Genomic DNA, 17099 nt, shown 5'->3' on the forward strand with positions numbered 1-17099 from the left:
CTAAATAAATATGTGGTAGGGCAATGAAGCCCCACCTGGAAAAATTTGTCGTCTTTGTAGTGTAGAAATTTGCCTGGGTTCTCAGGATCAAATTAGACAAGAAGGTGGCAACTGTATATATTTAAACATGGAAGTGCCTCTGTCATGTAGGAAGAGAAACATCTGTCTAGTTGGGGAAAGGAGATTTCAAAAGCAAAAGGGCTTCTTTTTTGCGGGTAAGGTGATGCCCGCAGACCCTTCTCACGCCCACAGTTCACCTTGCCATGGTCTGTTCCCCTCCCCCTCACTTGCTGCTTTTCTCCTCAGCTGAGTGAGTTCTGCCACTGGTGGTTCCTCCTTGGCTGAGTCGAAAAGCACTTGTGGGAAAGAGCTGTGAGGAAGTAGGCTACAGGCAAGGGGACGGTTTAGCTTCCCTCAGCCATGTGCCCATTTTGCTGTAAAACTGGATGTCTCAGGCCAGATCTGTGTCCCATCCATCATCTCTAGTCTGACCCTCAGTTCCTCAGGTATTGGCCAAATCCATTCAAGCTTATCTCTGCAACTAAAAAGACTAGAAATTCACTTTAAAAAATAATAATTAGAAAATGAAGCTTTGATTGTTGGGATATTGAATTCTGTATAGCATGGAATTCACTGAGCTACAGCAAGTTTGCTGAGTTTACTGTACCACATGGAATTCACTGAGCTACATGTTACCACAGGCGATATGTTTTGTGCGTATTATTTTAAAACGGCAAATTGTCCTGAGTTCATGTCTTAAGGAAAGACAAATATTTAAAGCATAAACAAATATAAATATGTGCTTGTAGAAACTTACCTGTCTCCTGGGGCTCTGACCCTGAACATACATACTGTACACAGAAATCACATTTTTTAAAGGGGTGTGTGTGTGTGTGTGTGTGTTTTAATGCTTTACATCCTTCTTGTTCAATGGAACAGAAGAACTGAGAGAGAAATACCCCTTCACCTCAGCAGCAGAACCTGTGTCTGTCTTCCAACAGCTATATCCACCAGTCCATCTCCTGTCAGGTCTGTTCCTCCACTGACAGCTTGGCCAAAGTAGAATAACCCTCCAGAAAACCGCAACCCTTCAATGCGCTGTAAAAAGAGCAAGGGAAGCAAGATGGCATTATCAGACAGACACCACGAGCAAAGTTGAGAGTCCACCAACAAAGAAAGTATTAATAATGACTTTTTATTTTTATTTATTTATTTTTAATTTATAAATTACACACCACATTTCATTGTCAGCCTCAAGGCAACGTACAACACAAAATACAAAATTATGAGAAGTTGAGTGTTCTGCACATCTTTTCTAAGGGACCACCCTTCAAAACGTTACACTCTGTTTTTTCCTATTTAGGAAAGAAAGGATAGTGGGTTGGTGCAGAAAAATATACAATTACTGCAGAGTCCCAATGCATTTTGAATTATCTGCTCCTCATCAGGGGAGCAGAACTGAGAAATAAAAGTGTTCTAAAAGACACCTCTTTCCTCCCCCTGATGAGGTGCATATAGCTCAAAACATGTTGGGATTCTGCAATAAAAATAATTTTTCTGCACAAGTCCACTATTATTTCTTTTTGGGTTCAGTTTTCTTGATGCTGCCCTCCTGTTTTCCCTGGGCTTTCTCAAGAAAGCCCAAGTGTGTTTCAGCTCAAACAAGCTCTCAAAGACTACCAGCAACTGGAGAAAGGAAGCAGTTGTATGATGCAGGGGACCCTGAGAAGCGGCGTAGCTATTGAAGGCCCTTTGAAGGCAAGAAGTGGTGCTCAACTCACCTGGCTGTACTGGTGGTTGATAGACATCCGTTTCCCCAAAAATATGTACAATGCTCCCATATTCTCATCCTCCATGGGGGCCCCAATCGCTACATCTGTCCATCCATCCCCGGTAATGTCGCCTATTTCCACCATGCTGGCTCCAAAACGGCCAAAAACATGTCCCAACTGCCCTTTCAAAGTTGTGCTACAGTCAAGTGCTTCCTCCTGTAGGGTGGAGTCAGAGGACATTTGAGTAGACGGGACCAAAACAAAACATTTTCCATTAAGCAACCCTTGCACAATAGCCTCCATCTAACACAACACAATTTGCCAAGTGTCTCAGAATATCAACAATACAAGGTTTAAATTGTTTTTTATACCCATTTAACTGTCATGGCTTCCCCCAAATAATCCTGGGAACTCTCGTTTGTGGAGGATCCTAAAAATTCTGCTTTCAAGATCCCTAGTTCCACACCAACACAGGACTCCAGATCACATAATTATTTTGGGGAAAGGAAGGACTGTTATAAAAGCAGTTTTCCTGTATAGATATACCTTTATTTATTGATTTGATTTGATTTATATACCGCCCCTCCAAAATGGCTCAGGGTGGTTAAAAAACCTTAAGTGTTTATACTCGCCTTCTATCATTTCTAGGGTTATATATATTTTCCCCTTTGAAAACAACCTAGTCTAGCTTTAAAACTCAACATTTGCTTATTCACAGGCAATAATGTTAAGGATTAATTTGTCAAATTCATTATTTCAGACTCTGATTTTCTAAAATCCTGAATTTCAAAAACACTTTTCACTTGGAATGCTGTAAAATGTTGCACACACACACAAAAGGTAGCTTCTTGGCATAACTGAGCTCCAACACCTCTCTTTCTTTGGCTACCAAACTCTAAGACAATATCTTTTGTCACCAAAACCATATGTCTGTCACTTTTTAGCAGTCCCTCATTCACACACGCGTTTCCACGCGCGCACACACACACACACACACTCCTTCTTCTGTCTTACCTTAAAATGACAGATGTAAACCCTTCCTCCCATCACAGCATCATAGTACATGGGAGCTCCAACTAGAATCAAGTCTGTGTTGGTGTCTCTATCAAGGTCCACTGAGCACAACGCTGCTCCAAAATATGAACCAACCTGCAGCATCAAATATATGACTTCTTTCATTTCATTTCTACATTCCACTCAAAGGCATGGGTGTGAGCATCCTCATCCATCTTTCCTTAGAAGTCCAACATTTATTCTCTTCATTGGATGAATCAAAAACAGTGCGATCAATTTTAATAGGTGCCCTGATTAACTGATCAGCAGATTTTTAAATTGATCAGCTCTTTTATTCTCATATAAAAGGTGGGAATGCCTCTTCTACAGACAATAAGGCTGTCCACATGAGCAGCCCTTCCCAGGCTTGTGCAGCCCTACCTGGAGGGGGATCTGGCTGTGCGGGCTTCTTTCTGCATGAAGGACAGCCCGCACAGCAAATCACAGCCAGAGAGAGGGAGGAGCACCCCTCCCAACTCTGTTTGAAGAGAACACAGCCTGTGGTTCTGAATTCAGATGCAACACAAGCTGTGTTGAATCTCGGGTTGGGGCAACAAAACTCACTACAACCTGACAGTTCAAATTGGAATTCCAGAGAGAAAACCTCAGGTTGCTTGCATCATGGAGCTGGAGTTTCACACATTCAAATGTAATGGTTTGACAACCTCTGGCCCCTTAAATTCCAGTTCCGCGTTACGTGTGAATGCGGCCACCCTCTCACAACCTTGATAACTGACAACCAACTGATAACTCACTACTAACTGACTACTTACTTTTCTCTGCCTGACATTCTAAACAGGGTTTCTCAGCTTGCTTTCAGGGGTCCCACTGTTGCAGCTACTTTCTGTCACTCAAACACCTTCACTCTTTACATCCAGCACATACTTACATTGCATTACAATAACAGTATACATATTTCTATAGCTTTTTAAAACACATATTTGCAACTTCAAACAGTACTGGAAAATGCAAGATGTCATAGCCTCCATAGCCTTCTCAGCTCCCTTCCTCACTCCCCCCCCCATCTCTCCATTTCATCTGCAGCCCCTACATCCTGTACCTGTTCTCCAACAGCCTCCATTTTGAGCTGCCATTCCCCGTTCTGGGCATGCCTCTCAAAGAGAACCATTTTTCCAACATAGTTGTAGCGGGGAGCTCCCAGCACAAAGCCACTCCTGCCGTTGAGCTGCACAAGCTGAGAAGAATATCCTAGAGAGGAGGAACAAAGATGGCAGCAGTGTCCAGGTGTTGCTGACTACAACTCCCATAATCCCCAGCTACAATGGCTTTTGGTTGGGGATTATGGGAGTTGTAGTCAACAACATCTGGGACTCCCTGTTATGGGGAAGACTGAATGGGAGCTCTTTCCATGATGACTCAGGCAGTTAGGAGCCACTTTGAAGCTCAGTAATAAGCCTCATGTCATGTGAAACCATTCACACAACCATTTAAAGGGGCAAGATAGTCAAGCAATGGTCAGCAATTGTGCTCTTCAGGCAGGTATGATGCTGTGAATATATGACGCTGCCTAAACCAAGTCAGCCCAGTGTTCCATCTAGCTCTGACTGGCAGCAACTCTCCACAGGCTCAAGCAAGGATCTTTCCCAGTCTTACTACCCAATATCATTCTTAACTGGAGCCACCAGGGACTGAAATAGAAATCTTTGGCAGCTACATGCATACTCTACCTTTGAGCTATAACCCCTCTCCATCTCCTGCACCATTTGATGGCTTTTGAAATAATTAAAGAAATTCATGTATCACAGCAGTCTAAAGTATGATGGCTAAATACATAAGCCCAGTTCACATTTGGTGTCTCTTGTAGCAATGACTATTCTCACTGGCTTCAAAAAAATCCCCATGTGTTTGTTTAAATACTTAGAGACCTATCCATATGTCTCCTATACCGAATCAGCCTCATTGTGGAGTCTTGAGACTCTATAGTTTGATTGTCTCAGAGGACTGTGGCCTAAATATGAAGTGGGAAATGGCCTAGCTTCCCTAAATGCCTGCCTGAAGGTGGTTATGGGATGGATGAAGGAGAACAAACTGAGACTGAATCGAAGCTAGATGGAGGTACTCATTGTAGGAGGAGTGAAGCATCCAGGCATATGGGGCGGTATTAAAATTTGTTAAATAAATAAATAAATGTGCTCAAAAAGAAGGGTGAGTGTCTCCTAAGAACTATGCAGAGGCCCACCTCTATAGGGAGGCCCACTATGAAAATCCCTGATCTTAAAGTAAGGTTTTGCAAAAAATCTAGTTGCAAACAGTATTACTGTGATTACTTACTACATTTTTAATCCTGTCCTCCCTCCAAGGAGCTCAGGTGAGCTCACACATGGCTTCCCTCCATTTTGTCTTCACCATGGCCTCACAAAAGGGTTTAGAATAAGACAGGGGTTCCCAACTTTGGGTCCCCAGTTGGTGTTGGACTACAACACCAGACATCCTCAGTCCAAAAAAAAAAAGGAGGGCTTTGACCATTACATTTGGGAACTCCTGAAATAAGAGATGTAAGTGGCCCAATGTCAGGGCTGTCCCAAGGCTCTAGGGCGCCCCAGACAAAGCTCATCTGGGCACCCCCAACCACCCCCATTGTCCACCCTCCTGGCCACTACCTCCAACCACCAAGAAAAACCACAGCTGAACGCAGAGGAGGCAACAGGCAGGAGAGTGGGTGGGTGACGAGGAGCATGCTCCTGCCCTCCTCACTGCTGCTGACTCCACCCACCGTGAAACTACTGCTTTCGTGGCGAGCTATATATAATGTGGCGGGTGGAGGTGCTGGCAGCGAGGAGGACAGTTGAGTGTGTGGGTTTTCCCCATCACCTACCCACCCACCCTCCTCGCCATTGCCGCCTCCATTTACTGTTGGAGGCGGTGGTGAGGAAGGTAGGCAAGTTACCCCATCACCCACCTGCTCTCCTCCTTGCAGCGATCCCGTGGGGAGGGGCAGAGGGTGACAGGGAATGCCCTCCTCCCCACGGGTAAGGCCCACCTGCCCAGGTGATAGGACAACCCCGCCCTACCCCCACCCCCGCCGTTGCTGCCCTGCCTGCTTTGTGCCCTAAGTGGGCACGTAGTTCATCTGCCCAAGATCACCCAGCAAGCTTCAGGGATAAGTGGGGGCTTGGGTCCAAGTCTTGAGGTTTAATCCACCACTCTAACCACTACCACCACACACTAGCACTCAGCGTAACATGTAGCTAGAGTGTTGTTTATACAGCTTATTTATGATATATCATTGGCCAGAAACCAAGATGTTGGGGAGGGGGGGCGGGTTTCATGAACAGAGACAGAGGGTGAGAGAGTTGTAGAAGGTAAGCGTGTTTAGAGTAAAGAAAGTTTCTATCCGCCTCTCCCATCGGAGTGCGTAGAGAGGAGTTTGGTTTTATACTTACCAAGATAAGCATCATTCATATCCTTAGCAGTGCTGGAGATATTAATAAACCTTTGGTTTCTGTTCTGATATAGAAACACCCCTCCAGCCCAGTCGTAGGCTCCCACTGCCCCTAAGATGGAGCCATCCTAAATTGTGGCACATGGCAGAGCAGGATGAGTGCCCCAAATGAGCAGCAACAAGAGGAGAAGAAAAGGAAGTATTTGTAAATGGCAAAAAAATAAAAATAGAGCTAATATCCTGAAGCACATCACTCCTCACAGTTGCAATGAGAGTTATAGAAGCCCCAGCAACTCTAGATTATAAACATCGTCAGCATCATTCTGACATGGATATGCTCTTACTAATGGGTTTCACACTTGCTAGTCCAGAAGCCATTTGCAATAATGGTCTGGACAATTAGTTGCTGCTACTCTGTGTTTGGCTTTGTTAAGTTTCCTTTCACTACTGCTGTTTTTATTAGGGCTATCAACCTATTAAAACAACTCAGTCAATTAAACGGATGAGCTTTGATCAATTAAATCTGCATATATATTAACAAACATAAGGAGAGCCCTGCAGGATCAAGTACAAGTCCAACATCTAGTCCAGCATCCTGCCTCCCACAGTAGCCCATCAAAATGCCTCCAGGCTGGGCCAGATGATGACAGCCTAAGCTATGTCAAGCTCAAAAGGCCTCATAGCATTACTATCTATATAGGAACATAGGAAGCTGCCTTATACTGAGTCAGACCATTGGTCCATCTTGCTCAGTATTGTCTACACAGACTGGCAGCAGCTTCTCCAAGGTTGCAGGTAGGAATCTCTCTCAGCCCTATCTTGGAGATGCTGCCAGGGAGGGAATTTGGAACCTTGATGCTCTTCCCAGAGTGGCTCCGTCCCCTAAGATCTTAACAGTGCCCACACATGTAGTCTCCCATTCATATGCAACCAGGACAGACCCTGCTTAGCTAAGGGAACAAGTCATGCTTTCTACCACAAGGTCAGCTTTCCTCTCCTCAAATATATATATATTTGAGGAGATATATATACATATACATACACATATATATATATATATACACACACACCTTATAAGATATAGATATATTATTCAGCAAAAAAGACAATAAATTTAGAAATAATAAAGCATTGTTTTTACATATATACTTGGCAAAGATACAAAAGAAGATTAATAACTTAGCAAAAACAGTTATCTTATAATAAGCCTATTTGCATTAGAAATACCCAAATGAAAATGCATTATGTGATTTCTTCCTTAGCATGCATGAAAACCTTTAATGTACAGAAACACAAGAGCAGTTAGTTTCGCATCACTAAACTGAAGTAGCAATACAACCTGCACTATGTCTGTTCTCATATCACATGAAATTGAAAACATTTTCTTTCTCCCTTTATTTTTCAACCAATTATGTCTAGCTTGAAAATCAGTCACATTTTTCTATTCAGAGACCCTTCATAATGCAAGGCCCTAAGCTGTAGCGGACTTAGCTCATGCCAAAATCCAACACTGTCCCTGGGAAGCCCACAAGCAGGGGACGAAGGTCTGCCCCCCATCCTGCCATTGCTCCCCTACTGCTGGTATTCAGAAGCATCCTGCCTCTGAAGTTGGAGGGACCTTTTGTGCAACTGCGAGGACGCAACGTAACAAGGTGCACATCGCATTGTGTGGTATGTCTGTTGAACAAATAACATAACTATATACTGAGGTAGGACACACACACACACACACACACACAAATTTCAGAATATATGAAACTGGACTTTTCACATGCTCTTAGAATGACTCACCAAGGTCAGCAGGGCGCTGAAGCCTTCCTGGGACATTTCCATCTGGAAGGAACTGCTGCTCTGGGACTGTGTACCTGCAGGGAAGGGAGAGGTTAGGGCACAGGCAGACAGGAAGACCATCCCGCAGAGGTAATAATAAAACTCTGTGTTCTAAATTACAAATAATGCACAACTCTTGTCCTGAATTTGTTTTGGACCTAGTGCAGGGATTCAATTGAAACTGGCTTCACAAGGGCAGAAACCTGAAACCTGCAAAGGAAGGCTAAAAAGAGTCTTTTCCTAACCAAAGGGAGACCTCCACCATTTGCTCACACCTGGAATTGGAAGAAAGGGGCTTTCAGGGCATCGGGCACAATTTGAAGCCAACCAGGGCCAACCCATCCATTAGACAGACCTGGTCGCCTAGACCCGGGATTCTCAGCCTTGGGTCCCCAGATGTTATTGGACTTCAACTCCCATAATCCCCAGCCTCAATGGCCTTGGGTTGTGGATTATGGGAGTAGAAGTCCATCAACACCTGGGGACCCAAGGTTGAGAACCTCTGGCCTAGACCACCAATCTTTGGAGGGCGCTGGGCTGTTGTTGACTACAACTCCCATAATTCCCAGCCAAATGACACTGCAGCTGAGGATGCTGGGAATTGAAGTCAACAACATCTGGGATCCCCTGTTAGAGGAACACTGACCCCCCACTTTCACTTAAAATTACATCCTGCATGTTACAGAATATAAAGTATTCTGGGGGCACCAAAGTCATATTTCACCTTGGATTCAAAAAACTCCAGGGCCATCCCTGGCCCCAGCACCACTCATGTTTGAAATTAATGCATGTTAAAATCTAACTTCTGAACCTTACACTCAAGCTAACATCCTGGATTAATGGAGCTGAGCAACCATCTTTACCCTGTGGGTGTTGCACTAAGATCTGAAATAAAAAAGGCACGGACAGACGTGAGTACACTTCCTGCCTCTCCGTTCTTCAAAGGAACGGTGAAACAGCTCTTCGCACCTCTTCAAAAAGCTTCCCTTTGTTGAAACTTTGAGGTCTCCCCCACAGTTAAGCTTCAGGGCATTTTTCTCCCAATCATCCAGCTGTGGTTTGCTTCTGACATTACCATGACTGCTGCTGTTACTCAGGAACCCCAAGTATAGCTGTGGTTTGATGACCGCATGGTTGGAAGCAGTTCTCACATAGCTCAAGCTGATTTAACCACAGCAGTTTATCGACCCTCACCCTTCGCACTGCAAAACTTCTTGCTGGTGTGGCTAAACCAGTTCAGTCCATGTGGGAAGCACTTCACAGAACTCCTCCTGGAGCCTGTGCCGCCCCGAGTTTCAACAGCAGCTACATCACTACATTAGATCATGTCATCATGGGCAAGAACAAGCACTCCAGGGGCTGGCCTTCAACCTAGGAGGTCTGGGTTCAAGTTCTACCCCTGTCACAGATTTGTGCCACCAACCATGTCATTTATCTCGGTGAGAGTTCAACATCTGAAATACTGTAGAAATGGTGACCTAGTATACAGAGGAACTGTGAGGCCAGACAGGAAAAGACCATTAAGCACTTGGCAAATTAAAAGCATCATAGGACTGAGGAATAATAGGATTTTAGCGACACACAGTTTAAAATCTAGGCAATGGATCAGAGAAAAGGTTTTTATTATCTCCTCTGCCTGCTGAGGTGGCTGTGGTACCTTCTATGGCAAAGATTTTACTCTGTAGCTGGTCTTGGATGCCTCTGAGGGCAGTAAAGTCGTGCACTGCAAAAACATGCTCAGCATCTGGTTCGGAAGCGATATCATTCAGTTCTTGTCTGGCACGGGAGCTTGAGAAAGCACTGCCAACCTTCATAAGAGAAAAAGACACAAGGGATGTAAGCACCCTTGGAGAGGAGAGCTGGTCTTGTGGTAGTAAGCATGACTTGTCCCCGTAGCTAAGCAGGGTCTGCCCTGGTTGCATATGAATGAGAGACGATGTGTGAGCACTGTAAGATATTCCCCTTAGGTGATAGAGCCACTCTGGGAAGAGCATCTAGGTTCCAAATTCCCTCCCTGACAGTTCCAAGATAGAGCTGAGAGAGATTCTTGCCTGCAGCCTTGGAGAAGCCGCTGCCAGTCTGTGCAGACAATACTGAGCTAAATGGACCAATGGTCTGACTCAGTATATGGCAGCTTCCTGTGTCCTGCCTGTCACCTGTGAAAGCATGGGAGAAGTTTGGCTATGATTCCATCTATTCCATCTGATATCTATTATTATTTTTGGCTCTAAGGACATGATTGCACTTACATAGGAACACAGGAACCTGCCTTATACTGAGTCAGACCCTTGGTTCATCTAGCTCATTATTGTCCACACTGACTGGCAGTGGCTCTCCAGATTTCAGGCAGGAGTCTTTCCCAGCCCTAACTGGCAATGCCAGGGATTGAACCTGGGACCCTCCATATGCATATAGGTGCTCTACCACTGAACTATGGCCTCATTCCCTAAGGGGGATATCTTGCAGTGCTCTCATGTGGTTACCCATCCAAATGCAAACCAAGGAGACCCTGCTTCTCAAAGGGGACAACTCATGCTCGCTACCACAAGACCAGCTCTCCTCCCCTAATCAACTCACTTCCCCAAAACTTCAGACTCATGCCATTTGCACTAGGGTCTAGGCCATACAAAGGAGCAAAATGCCATGTGTATTGTGGACACACTTCTGAAGGTATAGGAGTATGCAGGCTTTCATTTTTTACAGAACTCTTTCTCAGGCCAATGTTCTGTAACATACAAAAGATTGCATATGCAAATAAAATATATCCTCCAATCAAATATATCCACTAAATCCTTTTGATCTTCTATCTTTTGGAACTAAAGTGGCAACATTATGCACAATTGCTTGGGAGTAAACACCACTGAACTTAGTGGAATTTACTTCCGAGTAAACATAGACAGGCTCAGCATGCATGGCTCCAACCCTTAGCATGTTTACTAGGAATGATCTCCTGCAAAAATCCCTGGAACATGTCCAAATAAATATGCTTAAGAAGGATCAAGACGAAACATAGAAACCATGGTCAACTGTAGGCTAGTTCACACAATCATTATTTGTCTTACCCAAGTTCAGGAGCTGGGCGCACACCTCTTTTGGAATCATGTGCTCATAAGAAGCAAGGTAGGAAGCTTGGAAATTTTTCATCTATGAGGATCCCACTGGGTAGGAGACCTTCGTCCTTCCCAGCAGCTGTAACTGTTTAATGAAGTCCTCCTCCCTTACCCAGAGGGAGCCTCACAGACAACCACTTCCCCAGCCTCCTACCTTGCTTGTTACACAATCACAAAACGGGAGAATGCTTGTCCTGCCCAATTAATAATCATGTGAACTAATTCTAAGTGGCACGGGTTCCCCCCCAGGCTAGTCTCTCTCACCAAAGTATTTGCAGGATTATCACAAAAAACTACAGTTCCCAGGATTCCTTAAGAAGCCATGCTTCTAAACTTGTATAAAGTTGTGTTGCGTTTGGTGTGCAGACTTAAGTGCATGTCTACATTTAGGCCATTTTGCAATCCTGCCATATATTACAATGTTTGTTTGTTTGTTTTTTGGTTTTGATTGTTGTTCACTGCCCAGAGCCTTGGGATGGATAGGGCAGTATAGAAATGTCATACATACATACATACATACATACATACATACATACATACATACAGGCTTGTTCACACAATTGAAAACTGGGTAGGAGGGTTCCATCCTACCCAGCAGTTATACCCAGCTGTTGAATGAGCTAAGAGGGAAAGCCCTCTGATCCAGTTACCTGACTAGTGATGTTCACTCCCGGGGCTCCTACGTTGTTTCCCCCTCACACAGGGTCACAAAACAGGAGCCTGTACAACTCCAGAACTTGAGTAGAATGCTTGCCCTACCCATTTTTCCAACAGTGTGAATGAGTCCTATTATATTCCAGCAACAATGTGGATATAGTAATTTGTTCCTTCTGTAAATGTTCAGGAACTGTAATACTCTCTCTCCCTGCATACCCTAGGAGAGACACAATACCCACATGAAAGGCTATGAACAACAAACAGAAAACAAGCATGTTTTTAATGTGCAAGAAACTGATTGTGTGGAAAGAACCCCCCGCCTGACATCCATACCTTTCTCTTCTCCATTTGCAGTCTTGAACTCCTTGCAAAACCCTTACCCCAATGGCATAACGGATTATCCCTGCTCTCTCAGCCTCCGGTATCACGGTCCAGTATCCAAGGGAATCCGTTTTCTCCCCATCAGTGATCACAAGGAGAATCTTGGTGGCTCCATTCCGGGATCCTTTACTTTGGACAAAAGTCTCTCTCCTTGAAGACAGAGGGGGTGTTAAGAACAGGATTATTCTGTTGCTTGAATTTTTCTCAAGAGGTAGGGGAGAGGAAACAAGAAGGATTTTAGTAAAAGAAAAGAGCAGCTGCTCTGGAAAGTGGGTTCACACACTAAATCTGGTTGATCAGAAGGCTCACTTGCATTACAAATGCCTCTCTTCCACCTTCTGTTCTGCATCAAATCTGATCAGACATCAGCAGTACATTATCTTCAAAGCAGGAGAGGCAAGGAGAGGTTCTCTAAAATGCCACAAAGGTCATTTAAGTCTTCATGTGAAAATAGCATAATATCCTGACTGGGTTGTCAGAAAATATTTACTCAACAAATCTAAACTATTTTCAAACCTGCCCAGTGTCCTGGCACTCAATCTAGGGATCTGTAGATGGTAGGATCTATCAGGCATACAGTATCCTATTCAAGATATTTCCCCTGAACCATCCACATATACACACACTGTTTTCTAGTTGCAATTACTCTGAGGAGGCTAATTATCCAGTTAGGCAAGAAGCGTGAAATAAAGGCAAGGAGGGATAGAGAAAAAGTTCTAGTCCTAATAGTAGTAGGAAAAATCAATTCAACATAAGTAATTTTTCTTTCTTTCAAAAATAGTGAGGCAACCCTATACAAGTGTATTTACTCCGAGTCATTTATGAATTTGAATATCTTTACCGCTGAGACAGGATTTGAAAAGAGGGCACAGAGGTACACAGCTCCCTGATAATGCAAATGTTTGGCATGAAGCAGGCTGTGTAAAATAGCAGGAGCAAGCTATTCCAAGGGAGAAATGAGGTTTGGGGACATACACAACTCTTCTGATGGCGGTGGCTGTGGACGTTCCCCCTTGAATCTGAGAAATATCCATGACATGGTCTGCTGGGTTCGAAGTGCGGAAATCAAAGTGTTCCATGAACGTACTTGAAAACTGCACAAGAGCAAACTGGAAAGATAAGGGAGGGGGAAAGAGTTAATGAGTAGGGTTACCAGGTCCCTGGAGGCTCAGACCCTGAGTAGGTGGAGCCCAGGAGCTCAGAGGGGGTGCCCTCAAGTGGGTCGGTTCAATCATATACATACTTAATTCTGGGGTGACCCTTCCATGAGGCCGGGTGAGGCAGTTCCTCTGATGCAGGCTCAGAAGGAGAACAGGGGCAGGCAACAAGAGCCAGGACCCCACCACCATGGGCCCCACCCACTACCTAGGAATGACCCCACCACCACCTCTTCCTGGCTGGGTGGTCCAGTCTGAGAGTGCTCACATACTGTCGGCAGCATTCCCTGTGACAGGGGTTCTCAGAGGTTGTTGACTACAGTTCCCAGTACCCCACCGGCAATGGCCTTTGGCTGGGGATAGGGGCGTATCTAGGGTGGGGCATGCAGGGCACGTGCCCCGGGCGCCACTTGAAGTGGGGCGCCATTTCTTAAAATTATTTTGTTTTAAGGCTGCCGAAAACAAAATGGCCACCGTGCATGTTCAAATGGCCTCTGTGAGGCCCTAGGCCATACCAGGCCTCACAGAGGCCATTTGAGCATTCGTGGTGGCCATTTTGTTTTCAGCTGCAATTTTTTTGAATTTTTTTTTTTTTTTAAATGGCCACTGCACATGCTTAAATGGTCCCTGTGAGGCCCTAGAGGCCAGCAGGGGGGAGGGGGAACCTTTGCAGACACCCCCCCCCCACAGCCTTTAGGAAGCCCTCCAAAGGGGCTACAGGTAATTTTTTTAAAAAGAAAATAATATAAGTCACTGTACACATATTCAGATATGTGACTTGTATGTGACTTTCAGACTTGTATTTTTCCACTGATATTATGGTAAAGTTATCTGAAAGATGGATGTCAGATGTTTGGACAGGGGGCACAATTTCAATGCTTGCCCTAGGCGCTATTTTCGCTAGATATGCCTCTGGCTGGGGATTATGGGAGTTGTAGTCAACAAGATCTGAGAACCATTGTTACAAGGAACACAGGTTGTCACCACTGCCTCAGCAGCATGGCCTAGGTACCCACCCACAAGTGGGGGGCAGTGTCCATCATATTGTCCTTCACCTCAGGCAGCAAAATGTCTGGGACTGCCCCTGTTCTTAGTTCACAGATGAAATCTTTTAGAAGAAGGTGGAGGGAGGCATTTTAACCTCCAGAATGGGGGTAGGCCTTGAGGGAAGCTGCCAGCCTCCTCTGCTTATAGCCCCTCAGATGAAATGCTCCTCCCCCCCCTCACCCCCATGACACCCATGAAGAAGACTAAATCCTGGGACTTTGGGTCAGACCGCAAGTGGTGAGTGAGTGTTCATAGCGCTTGGGGAGGGACACGCTCCAACGAAACACGGGAAGCTGCCTTATACCGAGTCAGATCACTGGTCTGTCTAGCTCAGTATTGTCTACATCAGGGGTGCACAACCTCAGCCCTCCGGCCAGTTTTTGCACTACAACTCCCATAATCCTCAGCCACTGTGACCAGTAGTCAGGGGTTACAGGAGCTCTGTCTAGGCCCGCATCCAAAGTTGTACAGCCCTGGTCTATACTGACTGGCAGTGGTCTTTTCCAGCCCTCTCGGGAGATGCCGGAGAGTGAAACTGGGGCCTTCTGCATGCAAAGCAGATGCTCTACCACGGGAACACCCATCCAAATGCAAACCAAGGCAGACTCTGCTTAGCAAAGGGGGGCAATTCATGCTCTCTACCACAAGACCTACCTCACAGGGTTGTTGTGAGGAGAAACATAACTATGTAACCCACTCTGGGCTCCTTAGAGGAAGTGCGGGATGTAAATGTAATTAATTAATCACCAGCTCTCTTCCCCAAGCTTAAAGATCACTCCATAGGTTACCACTTTCATCATAATGTGTTACAATCTTATATCTGTCCGAACCATGGTGGACCAGAAGCAGGTCATTTATCATTTTTTTTAAAAGCCACAGGGGTGGGATGTTTGGACTGCAAACTTGCTGCAAACACTCCCAAAGGCCCCCTTGTCCTCTTCCTTAGTCTTGATGATTGAAAGATTGCTTTCAGTTCACTTCTGGGAGCATTTCCTGACAGGGAAATATTCCATTAGAAAATGTTAGTTGTTTGCCTATATCTACTCTCTGTCCAGATTATGTAGCCCCCTTAATTAGCACAACATAGTACTGATTGGCTGGCTGTTCACAGGAGAGCTGCTGCAACAGTCCATATAAGGCAGCTGACGCGCCACAATGCTTACTTCCTCCATGCATTATTATGCAGTGCCACCTGCTGGGCATTTGCAGGAAATCCATGATGAAAACAACATCTGTTGTAAAGGGAAAGTGTGCTGTCAATTGTCGAATAGGTGTTGACTCCTGGCAAACCCGGAGCCCTGTTGTTGCCTTTGGTAGAATACAGGAGGGGTTTACCATTGCCATCTCTGGTGCAGTATGAGATGATGCCTTTCAGCATCTTCCTATATCGCTGCTGCCCGATATAGGTGTTTCATACCAGCGGGGATTCAAACCAGCAACCTCTGGCTTGCTAGTCAAGTCACTTCCCCACTGCGCCATTAGGTGGCCTACAACACTTACTTTAAACGTAGCTTAATTCTAATCACAGATTTCCCACCAATGGTCAGTAGATGTCACTGCATAATAGTGCATGGAGGAACTAAGAAGTGTGAACAACCGATCGATAAACACGAATATGTTGTGCAAAAGGGATCTACATAGTCTGGACAGAGAGTAGATACATGCAGACGGCTTCCATTTTCAAATTGAATATTTCCCTGTCTGAAAATGTCCTAGGTTAAGCCGGTTTACCAATGACAGGATTAACACCATGTGTAGTTTGACTCTTAGCGTGGCTTGATTTACAATGGCTACAGCCACCTGTGTATTAGAAACAGAATTCAACACACATTCACCGCTCTGGGACCCTCTTTTTAGCATTGGCCTTACACACCAAGAATTTCTTCAGCCTCTTATAGCTGAATTTTCTGGATAAAAATGGGAGGCACAACTTGCCTCTTATACCACACAAGGCCTAATTTTAGAGCGCTTAAGAGAACAAGCCATCTGCCCTTGAAAGGGCTCCCCACTACCCTACTTCGGTGCTTCTCCATGATTGCTCTGGATCTCTTCTCCCAATCAGGATGCACAGCCAGACCAGTGACTCATTCCCAGATGCAACGGACAGCCTTCTCCAAGGTCAGATAATCCCACTTTGTCTCTGCAGTGGCAATGGTCAAATGTTGCACATGGCAGAGATGCAACAATAACTGCCCCCGGGGAACTGGGAATATATTCTGTGTATTAAGAACAGCCACTGCATGCAGCAGATGCAAACATGGAGCAAATGATGGTCTCCTTGAAGAAGCAGGTCAGGGAAAGGATCAGGCCAGGCTACAATGGAAAGCTGGACTCTGCTGCCTTCGGGGGCCCCCTAATGTCTATTACCTTTGTGCCTCTGCCAGAGAGTCTCCGGATGACCTCGGCAACAAACACCTTCATCCTTTGGAAATCTCTGGAACTGATGCTGCCTGAGCCATCAATCAAGAACACGATGTCTGTTGGGTGATGAGTGCATTCTGGGGGATACACATAGGCACATATGAGGATGCTTTACATTGAGCCGGATCACTGGTTCATCAAGCCCAGTGCAGTCTACTCTGATTGCATCATGATCCCAGATCTGGGATTCCCCCAAACTGGAGACATGGTGAGCAGTTCAGGGTTGGGGCAACACAGACCCAGATGATCCCATGCTGCCAGAAGCCCC

The 17099-nt window shown here is 45.2% G+C and overlaps 1 protein-coding gene across 8 annotated transcripts in view; it reads right to left on the reverse strand.

The window, feature by feature from the left end:
- The window catches only part of LOC128329689 (integrin alpha-X-like), a 47824-nt gene that overhangs the window by 19801 nt on the left and 10924 nt on the right, over positions 1–17099 (reverse strand). For 5 of the 8 annotated variants that reach the window (XR_008309761.1, XR_008309760.1, XR_008309762.1 and 2 more), the window contains 10 exons: positions 16778–16908; positions 13182–13315; positions 12206–12356; positions 9716–9866; positions 8020–8093; positions 6230–6356; positions 3886–4034; positions 2787–2921; positions 1782–1988; positions 968–1098 (listed from right to left, as the gene is read on the reverse strand). Coding sequence is in view for 5 of the 8 variants with exons in the window: in XM_053261259.1 (XP_053117234.1) it covers positions 968–1098; positions 1782–1988; positions 2787–2921; positions 3886–4034; positions 6230–6356; positions 8020–8093; positions 9716–9866; positions 12206–12356; positions 13182–13315; positions 16778–16908 (1390 nt within the window). In the remaining 3 variants the exon portion in view is untranslated. Of the gene's footprint in view, positions 1–967; positions 1099–1781; positions 1989–2786; positions 2922–3885; positions 4035–6229; positions 6357–8019; positions 8094–9715; positions 9867–12205; positions 12357–13181; positions 13316–16777; positions 16909–17099 lie in introns of those variants that run through there. The other 3 variants (XM_053261263.1, XM_053261262.1, XM_053261260.1) reach the window with 3 other exon arrangements.

Source organism: Hemicordylus capensis, chromosome 6, assembly GCF_027244095.1.
Source record: "Hemicordylus capensis ecotype Gifberg chromosome 6, rHemCap1.1.pri, whole genome shotgun sequence".
In the NCBI taxonomy this organism is placed as follows: domain Eukaryota; kingdom Metazoa; phylum Chordata; class Lepidosauria; order Squamata; family Cordylidae; genus Hemicordylus; species Hemicordylus capensis.